Source organism: Anopheles moucheti, chromosome X, assembly GCF_943734755.1.
Source record: "Anopheles moucheti chromosome X, idAnoMoucSN_F20_07, whole genome shotgun sequence".
NCBI classification, from domain to species: domain Eukaryota; kingdom Metazoa; phylum Arthropoda; class Insecta; order Diptera; family Culicidae; genus Anopheles; species Anopheles moucheti.
Genome location: NC_069142.1, coordinates 16108097 through 16120775, shown reverse-complemented (window position 1 = coordinate 16120775; position 12679 = coordinate 16108097). Strand labels below are relative to the sequence as shown.

At 37.7% G+C, this 12679-nt stretch overlaps 1 protein-coding gene across 1 annotated transcript in view; it reads right to left on the bottom strand.

Annotated features, from left to right (window-relative positions):
* Positions 1 to 11279, bottom strand: part of LOC128307458 (transcription factor kayak) — a 28510-nt gene extending 17231 nt beyond the window's left edge. Inside the window, exon 1 of the mRNA XM_053045310.1 lies at positions 10529 to 11279. Coding sequence (XP_052901270.1) covers positions 10529 to 10777 — 249 coding nt within the window. The 5' untranslated portion in view covers positions 10778 to 11279. The remainder of the gene's footprint in view (positions 1 to 10528) is intronic.
* Between the last annotated feature and the right edge of the window lie 1400 nt (positions 11280 to 12679).

The following is a 12679-nucleotide window of genomic DNA, read 5'->3' as shown; positions in this document are numbered from 1 at the left end:
TAATTTCATTGAAATTTTTCTCTGTTTGTCGAAATAAACCGTTAAAAACCATTGCCCCATATGATGTAACGCAATTTAAGTTTAAGAAAAATAGCGTAAAGTGTATTTTGATTGGTAATTTTACATCATAACCTTTTTTAAAAAAGGTAATAAAACCAGGTGACAATTGTTTTACCCAATTGTTGTCGTGACCCCAAGTCGTGACTGTGAAAGGGGTAATACGGTCCCTTAATCTAAACGGTATTTGCACTTGCACTGCGCGGATTTCTCTGGGTACCTCGTGTACACGTAAATGTGTAATGGAAAATATTATATTGCATGCTATTTCATGCCTTACTATTTCATTACACCTTTGTAAAATGTTCAGCAAAACCATAACAGTATTTCGAGGTGTTAATCATCAAATCGTTTTAAAAAATTTACCTACACTAATAACTTCGTCCCAGAAACCCAATACACACTTTACATACATTCATATAATCCATTACACCGTAGAAAACACTCGTGTTAAACAAAACCGTCTGCCGCTTATAATATGAGATGAGCAGACTTGTTGAACGCGAGCTACAAATCAACGCCAAAATAACCCGCGTTTCACAGTCATCGATTTTCTGCGAATTTCGCTCAGTTGCAATAAACAAGAAGACCCCACATTCCTCCCCGCTCTCATTTATTGTTTAGCATCTCGCGCTAATGTGTGCCCCACAACCACTACAACTCTTCCCATTTGTTCGAAATCTACGTGGAAGCACAGGACATACCGAACTCACCACTTAGTTACATGTAGTAGTGACCGAATGAACGGTTATGAATAAAAAAAGAAATAGCAGCAAACAATGGAAAACCCATCGACTATACGTACTCGAGGTGACGTCACTGGCAAATATGAGAGAAAAACAACCAACCACAACCGACCGACGAAATAATGATGACGCATCGCTCCATACGGTGGTGGGGTTGAGTGTCACAACATAAGATCCATTCACAAATGTATATCAAAGGCTCCAACGGCACCAATGAGCACCGGTTGCAAGAGAACCCCAAGAGAAACCTAATTTCTCGGAAAGAAACAGTCCCGAACGCTGGCTACACCAATCGCAGACGAGTATGACGACATCAGAGAGTCAGTGTCGGTAGATGTACGGAAAGCTGCATACCAACGTTTTACTCACGAATGAGATTACCCAGGCAAACAACGTGGTTGAACAAGCTAATGTAAAAATGTTTTCATAATTAAAAACATCATACTATTATTAAATACTTAATATTATTAAGTATTTAATTACTTTAATTTGATTTAATTTAATTACCATTAAACAATTCATAGCATTACTTATTTATACTTCCATTATTACGGCTTTCGCCGTATTATAAATAGTATTACTTATAACTATTATTAAATCCCATAAAAACGATTTATTTCGATAATTTTTTTTTATGAGTTGTGTAACGATCTACTAGGTGGAGGATCATCGTTTCCAGTTTACTAGATTTATTTTACCACGAAGCCGGATAGCCATCCTTAGGTGAAACAGTTCAGATGGAATTTTGTACCGGTTCTGTGAAAAACATGCATCATAACCTGCTGCAGGAATCGAGACAGACATTATGAACGAGTTTTTCACTTCAACTTGAAGAAATCAGAGGCCGTCGCGTACCCGCAAGAATCCGTTTATCATCTCTTAGTAAGGATCAACAGAGGTCACCGACACAACTTCAGACCTAAGGTTTTCTGTTGTTGACATAAGGATAGAGAACTGGTCAGTTACCTGCCAGAGATCATCTCGCGATGGGCTCAGTATTTTGATGAATTTTTTAACGATCAGTTCAACGAGCAGCTAAAGGTTCCATTAGCAGATGATAACATGCTACTGCCACCTAGCATTGACAAAACCCGAAAGGCCATCCGTCGGCTAAAGGATAATAAGGCACCAGGCACCGACGGAATAGTAGCAGAACTGAACAAAAATGGAGGTGCAGCACTACAAAACGAAATTTATCGAATTATTACTGAGGTATGAGATGGTGAATTGGTGAACCATGCGGAAAAATCTTGGAGAAGATGGCGGAGCAGAAACTACACTCCTTCCATCTCTTCATTTATTTCAAAACCGCATACAACAACATAATCAGAGTAAAAAATTACGATGCAATGAGCGCTATACCAAATCCTAACTGACGCAGGGGCGATATACAAATGGGTGAGCGCATTTTTAAAGTCGTTCAAAACTTCTTCTATATTGGGTCGGAAGTCAGCAGCAACAATAACATTGATGTTGAGATACACGCTAGGGTGCTGGCTGCCAACCGGTCTTTCTACAGCCTGAGGAAACTTCTCTACTCAAAACACCTGTCGCGACGAATGAAACGGGGACTATATAGAACTTATATAGTTCCAGTACATACGCTTCTAAGACATAGAATTTGGCCAAAACTGACGAAATCCTCTTAGCCTCCTTCAAGAAGATATTAAGAAAGATTTTTGGCCCCGTATGTGTGGACGGACAATGGAGGAGTCACTACAATGACGAGCTCTTTGAACTGTACGGTGAACTTGCTGCGATTAAAGTCGCTAGGCTCCGGTGGGCTGGTCACGTCATAAGAATGACACGGGACGACCCGGCTCATAAAGTCCTTTTAGTTCGCCAACATGGACAGAAGAGGCGTCACCCCAAATGGAGATGGAGTGATGGCGTTGATGCGTCCGCCAGAAAGGCCAGGATAATGGATTGACAGACGACGGCGCTCGGCTGTAATCGGTTTAGAAGACAAGCAAGCAGCAAGCCAAGACTGCGAAGCCCCTTCGCGCTACAGCGCCGGATAAGTAAGTAAGTAAGAAAATAGACAGCCCAAAAAATCAAGCTAAAATGATTTTTTTTCCGAAAATTTACAGGATGTGCTACTCCATTAAAAAACACTCCCATTGCTCATACGTATTTAAAATTTCATATAAATTATATTAGGAACCTGCGCCGGTCCGATACGATAAGACCGAGCCAAAGCCTCCATAACAAAGATTAAGTATACGGATACGTGCCAAATAATACGCGGTTCGGCCTAGTTGTTCTACAGAAGAAAAAAAATGCATTTTTATAGCAAAAAACTAGACCATGCCGTTTTTTTGGTATTGAAAATATGCAATTTTATCAAACCTTCTAAGTCAACGATGTGATGATGATGATTGATGATGATTTTAGCATATATTATTACGCCAAAGGAAGGAATAACATTTGAGGATTTAGTGTTATTCATTCTTTATCCATTTTCCTTTCATGGATATACGATTTTTTAAATCTTAACTTAACAACTATTCTAAATATATAGTAACGAGAAAAATATCTAGAAAGGACAACAGAAAGGAGAAATACTCAAGGAAAATAAAAGAAGGAACAAACTCAAATAAATAGGATTAAGAATGATAAAAACGAAGAAAAATATCTTTATACTTTCTAACTTTGACAGATTTAATTGTTACTTAAGCAGAGCGAGAATGCATGATGATTTTTCCCGCAGGGCAATAACGGAAAGCAGAAACAGATGAATAATATATAAGGAAAAAATATGAAATATAAGGGACTGGCGAAGGGAATAGAAGCGCAAATCTGAAAACCACGCGAGATTCGTGATTTTTTAACCTGCCCAGCCTGCTTGCATAAGACAATTCTCTATTGCAATAACATTTGCAGCACCATCATAGTTTTGTCTTTTATGACTATTATTAGGCTTTCAATACTTTGTTAGTACTGCATGCGTCTTACCAAAATGAATAATATTACATGGTTACATGGTGGGCATTTCGGATTCGTAAAATATAGCTGTTCTATAATCTAGCGAAAGATCAGTGTCAAACAGTAATCCTGCTCTGGTTGCCCAATAACAAACGTAACCGTAAACGACAACAGAATCTCAAGATGAAGATCAGGACCTAAGTGATCCTAAGAGTTAAAACGCTATAGGTTGAAGCAATCGACCAAACGTTTAAGATTAAGAGTAAGAATTAAGATCGCAATTAACTACTATGCCTAGACTTTTGACTGTAAAAGGGCACAAAAAACGGTTCTGGGTAGTTGGCGTATGGACGTCCGGTATCGCTTTTATGCATTTCATTCTAATGCATTATGCTTAATATTTTTGTTTGAACTAAACCCGCCACTGAGACAGTAACCATAATATATGATTGTTCGAATTGTTTTACCATAATGAATTATTTCGGGTTTTTTTGTTAGAACGGTCAGGGTCGTATCGACTAATCTTTCATTTAATTAGTCGTTGCCGCTAAATTTTGTGTTATAGTCACCATTTTATGGCAGTAGACATCAATTTGTGTCTCATATCCACCAATTTTTGTCGCTAAATCACGATTTTAATAGCTCATTCATACATTTTTGCACACAATTACTAGGGAAATGTACTGCTTTTTAATTTTATTGATAAACATAATTAAAATTATTATGATAAACATAATTACAATAATTGTAATTGTGAATAAAGTGATTCATTTCATGAATCAATGTAAAACATTGAATTTTACAGTTAATTATATGGTCCTGTTATTTCCTGAGTTACGCGACACTCGAATTCAAGACACACGAATACCAAAATTTTGACAGTTCGTGTTATTTTATACGTGAATTTCAATTTTTCATATACCAAATTTGAAAGTTTTCCAAAAACATTACTTTACAAACATTACGTTACATTTTGATATTATAAACAACAATAGCAAACAGACACTGGAACAGTACAGATGTATTCCCAGTTAGCTCCGCAATGATAATACAATCCTCACTTATACTACGAAATACTACGCGTATTTAAAAGATAACGATCTATACTCTTCTCACATGAAGGTGGGAAGAGGAAGGCCAATGGGCAAAACTCCCAAACTATCAACATCGCACGACCGTATAGACGGACTAGACACGCGGTCGGATCCATCTGAAAACAGCTACGCACTGTTTAGCGACAATGAAGAAGAAGTTGATGCAAACAACACAAATGATCAAGCCTCCAAGCCTTCAGGCAATACTGATAAACGTGACAAACATTGACGCCGATAAAATATCACCAATTGTGGTTAAAAGTTCATCAGTGGCTTTTGTGCACAAAGCCGTTATAGCTGCAGTTATAGTGCAATACAACACTAAGCCAACATACCACGGTACTATCGTCCAGTTTACCAACATAAATGACTTCCGTAAAGTGGTGAACCATTTAAAAACACAAACGTTGCGTTCCATACCTATTAGCTTGAGGAGGATAAAACTTCAAAGGTCGTGCTCTATGGCCTTCATAGGTGAAGCTTCTTCAAAGAACAGAAAAAAAATAAAAAAAATAAAAAAATTGAGTTATTTTTCCAAAAAAAGCGGGTACCTTGCATTGTAGAAGATGTCAATTATACGGCCATAGTGCGAAGAACTGTTATCGTGCCACGAAATGAAATGTGCGAACTAACCAGCGTCGTAGCTTTACCCCCTTATTGTAAGTAACTCGTCAAGTGATGGAAAAGTGCCGGAATATAAACTGAAGTGCGCCAATTGTGAAGGCAACCACACGGTGGGATGCATCGGCTACCTGAAACGCCCAGTGATCTCTAAACCGAAAGTCATCTCTCCAGACCTCCATAAAAACTACTCGCCGGTCAGCGCCAACTTTTCCGCACTTCCCCAGTCAAAGCCGACAAAGCGACACAAAGTAAACTACCACCACATAACGGTCCGAGCGGAATTGTTCAGCGGAATCATCCCTATTGTATAAGAAGTATTCAATAACCTGGAAAAATGTAAGTCACAACAAAAACAAATCTCGGCAATCTTCCAAGAGGCTGCCAACTACTGTTTTCCGTGATGGATTGCCTAGGGAAACTAAAAGTCTCATTCTGGAATTCAAATGGCATATCCAATAAAAAACAGGAACTTAATCACTTTTTATCTTTAAATAACATACACATCATGATGGTAGTGGAAACATTTCTTAAACCTGGCCACGTTTTTAACAAGCCCGAATATGTCGTGTTCAGACTGTACAGCGAGGGGTTCTTATACTCATTGATTAACCTTTGAAGCAACATGAACTGAAACTTTCAATAATCGAATCAATAGGCATTAATGATTTTACCGATCACAATAGTTTAACTTTTATAACCGCTTATCATCCCAGTTCTAACACAGTTATGTGCGATTTTCCAAAATATATCCAAAAACTTACCAATCCTAAAGATAGTTTTTACAACCCAAGATGTGGAACTGATTTTCAGCTAATTCAGTCGAAATAAAGCTTTTGTATAAGTCTCAAAAAGGTTTATTTTCGATATGCCACCCAAACAAACTAACCTACATTGCATCAGATGCTCCTCGAAAGCCTTAGACTCTAGATGTCTCATTAACTAACTATTCAAAATCCTTTGATCAACCCAAAACAACAACAGCACTTACTTCTGATCACTTACCGGTTTACTTCACAATTCGAAATACCAGTATTAATAATATCCACGATTTCAAAATTCCAAGAAATTCCAAGAGAAAAATTCATGCGTTAGCGACAACATTTGGCGTCAACAACTGTTTAAGTTTAACGTATAATACTACTTTTAAACCTTTTTCAAAACTCTGAAGATTTAGTAATGTCCATCATATATTATTTACTAAGGCGCAATCCGGTGCCAGGAACGGAAAAAAACCCCATACAGACCTTTCCCCCGTAGGAAGGACTAATTATCCGGCTACGTAATAACAATAAGATGATACCGGCTAACCGTTCTACCGACATTTTTTCAAATCTACACTGGAAACAGGTATATGGTACTAGGCATCTTCAATCGGAATTGTTGTTGTTGTCAAATATTAGAGAGGCTTTGGACCTTCTGGGTCTCTTTCGCCTCTGTTCAATCGGAATTGATTTTGAATTGAATCGTTTTGCAAACTAGTTGTGGAGCTAAACCAAACCAGAAGATTAACTTGAATGAAGTAAAAAATGGATTTTATGGTAAAGCTAAAAATTTAAACTTTGGAATTACTCCGTTAAATTTATTGATGCGTTTTTAGAATGTCTATAACACATTTTTATATACTTGATTTCAAGAGAATCAACATTACAAATCATTGCATTTGTATCGTAAACAACTGATTTTAAAACGAATTTAGGTTGAAGTGGGTTTAAAAAATAAATGAGCAGATAGTAAGTCAACTATGTAAAAAATACTAAACGTATGTAGAAGGTTATTTTTGGACACAACAAAATTGTGCCCTGTTTTACGTTGACCTACGTTAAAAAAAATAATACAAAATGGTCTAATGGTCATAAAGTTTTAGCCCATGTCCATGTCACATTCATTCTCAAAATATACATCTAGAATAAAAAGAAGAAGAATGAAAAGTTCATTTATCAAAACAAGTTCTGCAATATCTAATTTGTCCATACGATCGCCAAATCGGTATCTCAATCTTGATACTGATTCACAGGGCAGTGGAGGACTTGGAGAGTTCATGGCTATATTAGATACACTAGATATACGTTTTGCATGTTATATCAATATAGTAATTGGTAGTCTTCGGTCAATCAGTGCCATTGAACCAGAATAGCATTGAATATATCTAGTTCTGTGGCAGTGATGTAGCAATACCTCACTGATAGGGGGGTGGATCCGAAGCCTTTAGAAGGATAACATAGACTTTCCATTCCCTACTCCTAATCAATACATCCTCGTCGTATGGAACGGTAACATATCCCTCAATAATCCGAGCTTGGGTATACGGGGCAACCCAACCCCTTGGGTGGGGATGGGTGGCATGGCTTAATTGAGAGAGAGGGGGGGGGAGTATCCTCGAACTCTTCTGCCTATCCTTAAATATTTTGGTAGGTGTTTTACGAAGCGCGGGGCTAGGCAACGACATCCATGACACGATATTCTACCGGTCTCTCCAATTTCTTGGCTTCGCAGAAGACATCATTGGCAAGACGACAGTACGTCATTGTACTAGACTAAAATGCGAAATAACAAGAATCGGGTTGAGAATCAATGCGACGAAGACGAAATACCTGCTTACCGGTTGTTGGCTGAACAACGATAGGGCCCAATTGGGAGACAGCATATCAGTCAACGGCGACAACCTCGGTGTGGTAGTGAAACGATCGTTACTTCGGACAACATCACCAGCGAAATTCGAAGACGCTTTTTGCAGGGGAATCGTGCATATTACGGACTTCACCATACGCTGAGATCCAGAAGTCTTCAAGACCTTACGAAATATGAGATATATCGCTCATTGATTCTCCCCGTGGTCTTCTGTGGACACGAGTCTTGAACCATCCGAGCGGAGGAAGCAAACGCTCTGGGCGTGTTTGAGCGACGACCGGATACCGGGCTCGTGCCCCACCAAGAAGGTGTTCGACAGCGATCTCCAGTTCCACTGGCCCAGAAGGGCGCAGCGATCTCGTTGGTTGGATCAGGTGAAGCAAAACCTGTCGGAATTCGGGAGTCTCCAGAGTCCGAGCATCCTTGGCGAATAATTGTTGTCCGGGTCATGTCACGATGATGACTTTTTCGAGAGCAGACCAACGAGAGAAAGAGAGAGAGATATAGACTTCTATACGATCAACTAACATCATTACAATACATGCCACAATACCAATACAATACCAGGCTCCTCAGCCAGCGCGTGACAGCAGATAACAGTCTTTATTCCAAGCTATTGCAGCTACTAGCCGCAATCAGATTGCCTGCCTGTATATACCGTTATACAGTAGGAAATCCTGACATAAACAGCCAGAAGTAATATTTATTTATTAATGATTCTATAATGTATGACCAATGCTTGGGCCTGAACATGATACTTAAACTTATCCTAAGAATTCTATCTCTAGAGTGAGTACCCTAGAGTAAAGGAGCAGTAGTTTACTTTTGAAACGTTCCAAGGAAGAACGGAAATCGAAGTGTTCATAGTACTAATTAAAATTACGCATCATCATAAGCAAAGCTTCGTTTTTCACAGAGGAGGAACAAAAATTTGTCTATTTTTTATTGTTCGTTCTGGAGCATCAATATTAAGTCTGACCAACAGGTTAGGAGTGGCAATTTCTCCAGTTAAAAACCTATGACTACTTTATGTCTATGGTAAAGTCACTGTAACCCTAATAACAGCCACCGGGTGCGATAGTCAAGTCGAACAGTTACACTACGAGAAAAAATACGCAGCACAAACTTTAACACTCGACGCTGAACGTACTCTGAACGATTCACCCAAAAGGTAGCCTACGGACACATGTTCAACTAGTAATACGTCTTAGTGACGTGTGCACGATAGCTGTGCTAACCACCTCTAGTTGTCGATAAATCAAAAATAGACTTAAAAAGACATAGAACCCTCAAAGTGTAAAAGCGATTATCATGTCAATAAACCATTAAAAATATAAAAAAAAACTAGAAAAGCTTGTATTTGAAAACGTTATTGCTGACATAAGGCAACTTCAAACTACAACCGGATACCGGATATGATTTCTTTTTTTTTAATTTTTAAATTGCTGTATTTGAATATTCCTAATATGACTATTCATTCCAATGATTTTCAATGGAACTTTAAACGTTTATTTCGTATTTGATTTTAAGTTTTAGTGTGAAACCCTGACATTTAGTTGGTAACATTGAAGAGTAGCTCATATTACGTAAACTAATATTGCTGTTTTTCAAATAATTTCATGGAATTTTCGTTGATTATATTGATCATAGCTCGACATAGGATATAAAAATTGTTATTTAAATAACATTTTCTAATTTTGCTTAACTACCAACAGTCGATGTTAGTAAAGTTCGCAATTCGAAGAAATAATGAGTAGCTGCTGCTGTGTCAATGCAAATATCCTGTCGCTTCTGTTGATCATTATTGTATGGCCTCTATACCTCATATAACGCAGAAGGAACACATAGCATGTTTTCAGAATTGTTATTTCGGACATAGATTGTTAGGGCACTAAAGCAAAATCATTAAACCAAAAAGATGAACACAAGAAATCACGAATGAGACCGATACATTTTTTGATATTCAGTATTTTCCTGAGTTATGCGAATCCCGCGAATTATGCGTGCCAGAGAAATTTGCGTAACTCGATTTTTTTTCATAAGATCGTTTTTAATTAGTATTTAATGACCGCTTTCTTCTTTTCACGTTACGCAGTATTTTAATAATTATTATTTCTTCGTTTGCTTCGACAATTAGAGTAAATTTTTACCAAAATTAATGTATATAACATTAAAAAGTAACGTTTTTGGGAAAATTAAAATATGACGAATTAAAAATTCAGATCTACATTCAACATTACATAAACTGTCAAAATTTTGAGCTTCGCGTAACCCGGGAAATGAGTGTACATGAAAATGAGATAGCTCGTGTATTAAAAAAAAACAGAATATTAGCACAATATGGGAAAACCTAAAGCGAACTAAGACGCAAATAAATATGAATAGTAACTTGAAAAACAAGCAAAATAGAATAAATTCCTACATGAAATTTTATAAATAAAACAGACTACTTACCGGCCTAGCAATAAGAATACTCGATAGTGCTTGCGTTGGTGCATTGATGGAAAGATCGAGAGTTGTAGGTTGATTGTTGTCATTACCACCGGCGACCGGAATTTCCGGTGGCATTTGTTGAAGTCCACCGCTAACGGTGCTGGTAATGCTATTTTGTGTGTTGTCGCTATTGCTGTTATTGCTTTCATCGCTATCGAACTGCGAATGATCCTCGTATGCACCTGACGCGATATTGCTATGATTCTTCATCGTGCTTCTTTAATTCTGTTTTGGATGTTTTGATGTTGGTATGGCCTTTCGACCTACGTAGACGCTTAAAGGTGTTGGTGTTGCCACAAGAAATTAACGCATACAGGGGAGGGTGACCTACCTATGTGCAGCAGCACGAGTTTATATGAATTTATGTACTCGTTAGAAAACTGTTCCAGGAATAGTGAAATCTTTAACACTTGCGAAACTACTGTTACTTTAATTTGAAATTATTTTCTTGTAATTGTTCTGCTATAATTGGATTTTCCGCCGATGCTTGTTCAATTAAACATACAGTTGGAAATTGACGATGTAATCCTCCCTAATTCTTGTATATTTATGCGATTTAACACGGCATCAGCGCAGCACAAACGCAAACAAAGAAAGATAACGTTTTCTATGGATATTATAACTATGACTGAAGCGCACTTGCAACTTTTTAAGAGTGCAATAGGAAAATAAGCTAAACTTGTAACAGAGAGAATAACACCGGCAACCTGCTAAAAGACTGACATCTACGAAATGGTCACTCGAGAAACTACACTGAATCGCACGCCATGAGGGTTGATCACGTCCAAAGCTTTTTGCATGAGTAAGCTTGCTTGGAACAAACATTTGTCGAAAATGAATCATCGTTATATACGTAAGAATAACCAATACACGTCCAGAGTACGGTAAGGTAGCATTTTTTCCACTGATTCCACACACACAATCTTGATATCCAATGAAAATCCCAATGAAGGTTTGTATAGGAACGAGGTCTCGAAATGCAGAGCAATTTGACAAGTAGCCTGAAGTTCGTGATATGCGATATGACGGTTGGATGCCCTTTTGCATTAATGGCCATATAACTCGTAATACACGTTGGCTTTTTCTGTCGATGTTTTATTTTCTCACAAAATCCTCACTTGGACGCAAAGATCCATATAGATTGTGTAATACAATGAAGCTAGAACGACTTCGAACAGCGCATATATTGTTGAACTTGAAGATTACCTTTTGATGCCATTCACATACCTACGGTAAACTTCTAGGAGCTTACTAGTCGGAAAATAATATAATTTATAATACAACTCGCTTCTTGTTGTTAACCGCAAATCTACTTTCGTGCTTGTTTTATGTGTTTGTTTTGATCCGGGATTTTTTCTGCTCGGAATTGTCAAACTTGCATGTGTATGTTTAGTACCAAAACCAGCGACGGACCTACCTCTGTGCTTTGTTAATCCACCTTGGTACTGTTCTTTCATATGGTGCGCACGTTTTTCTGCTTCGTGTTTCTTTGGGTGTTCCTTTTCAGTCACAGTTTTTTGCTTCAATTCAAAACAGCAAAACAAATATTGAGATTCACTTTGCCGGACAAGACTGCATAAATAAATCTTTAGTTATTAGCATACTGTTAAAGACCGCTTAGGTTCCCAATTTGTGAAATATAAGCTTGATTATTGCCTTATTGAGCCTTAAATAATTGTAAAGCAGCTATTTTTATAGCTTGACACACACGGTACTGAATACAATGGGGGAATGTTAACTGTATCACTGAATTTAAAAAAAAAAACAATAGTGGAAAATGTTTCGCTCAATATACAATGATCATACAATATTTAACACCATTTTTTTAACCAGAACGCTATAGGTAGAATATATGAAACAAAATGTTCACCAAGATACGAATATGTTGCAAAGCCACCTAAGACAAAATGTAACAAAAAAATCTAGCTGGGTAGGACAGAAGGAGAAAAATAGCAAAGGAACAAACAAAATCCAAGAAAAATAGCAACAAAGCAACAGGATGAATCGAGCCTCGCATAAACGTATTACAAAAGCGGTGGTATGCCCATACCAAATCAGCTGTTGCTAAATCTTCGACAGGAAGTTGCGTTCCGGTTATCTTTTAAGCTCCGT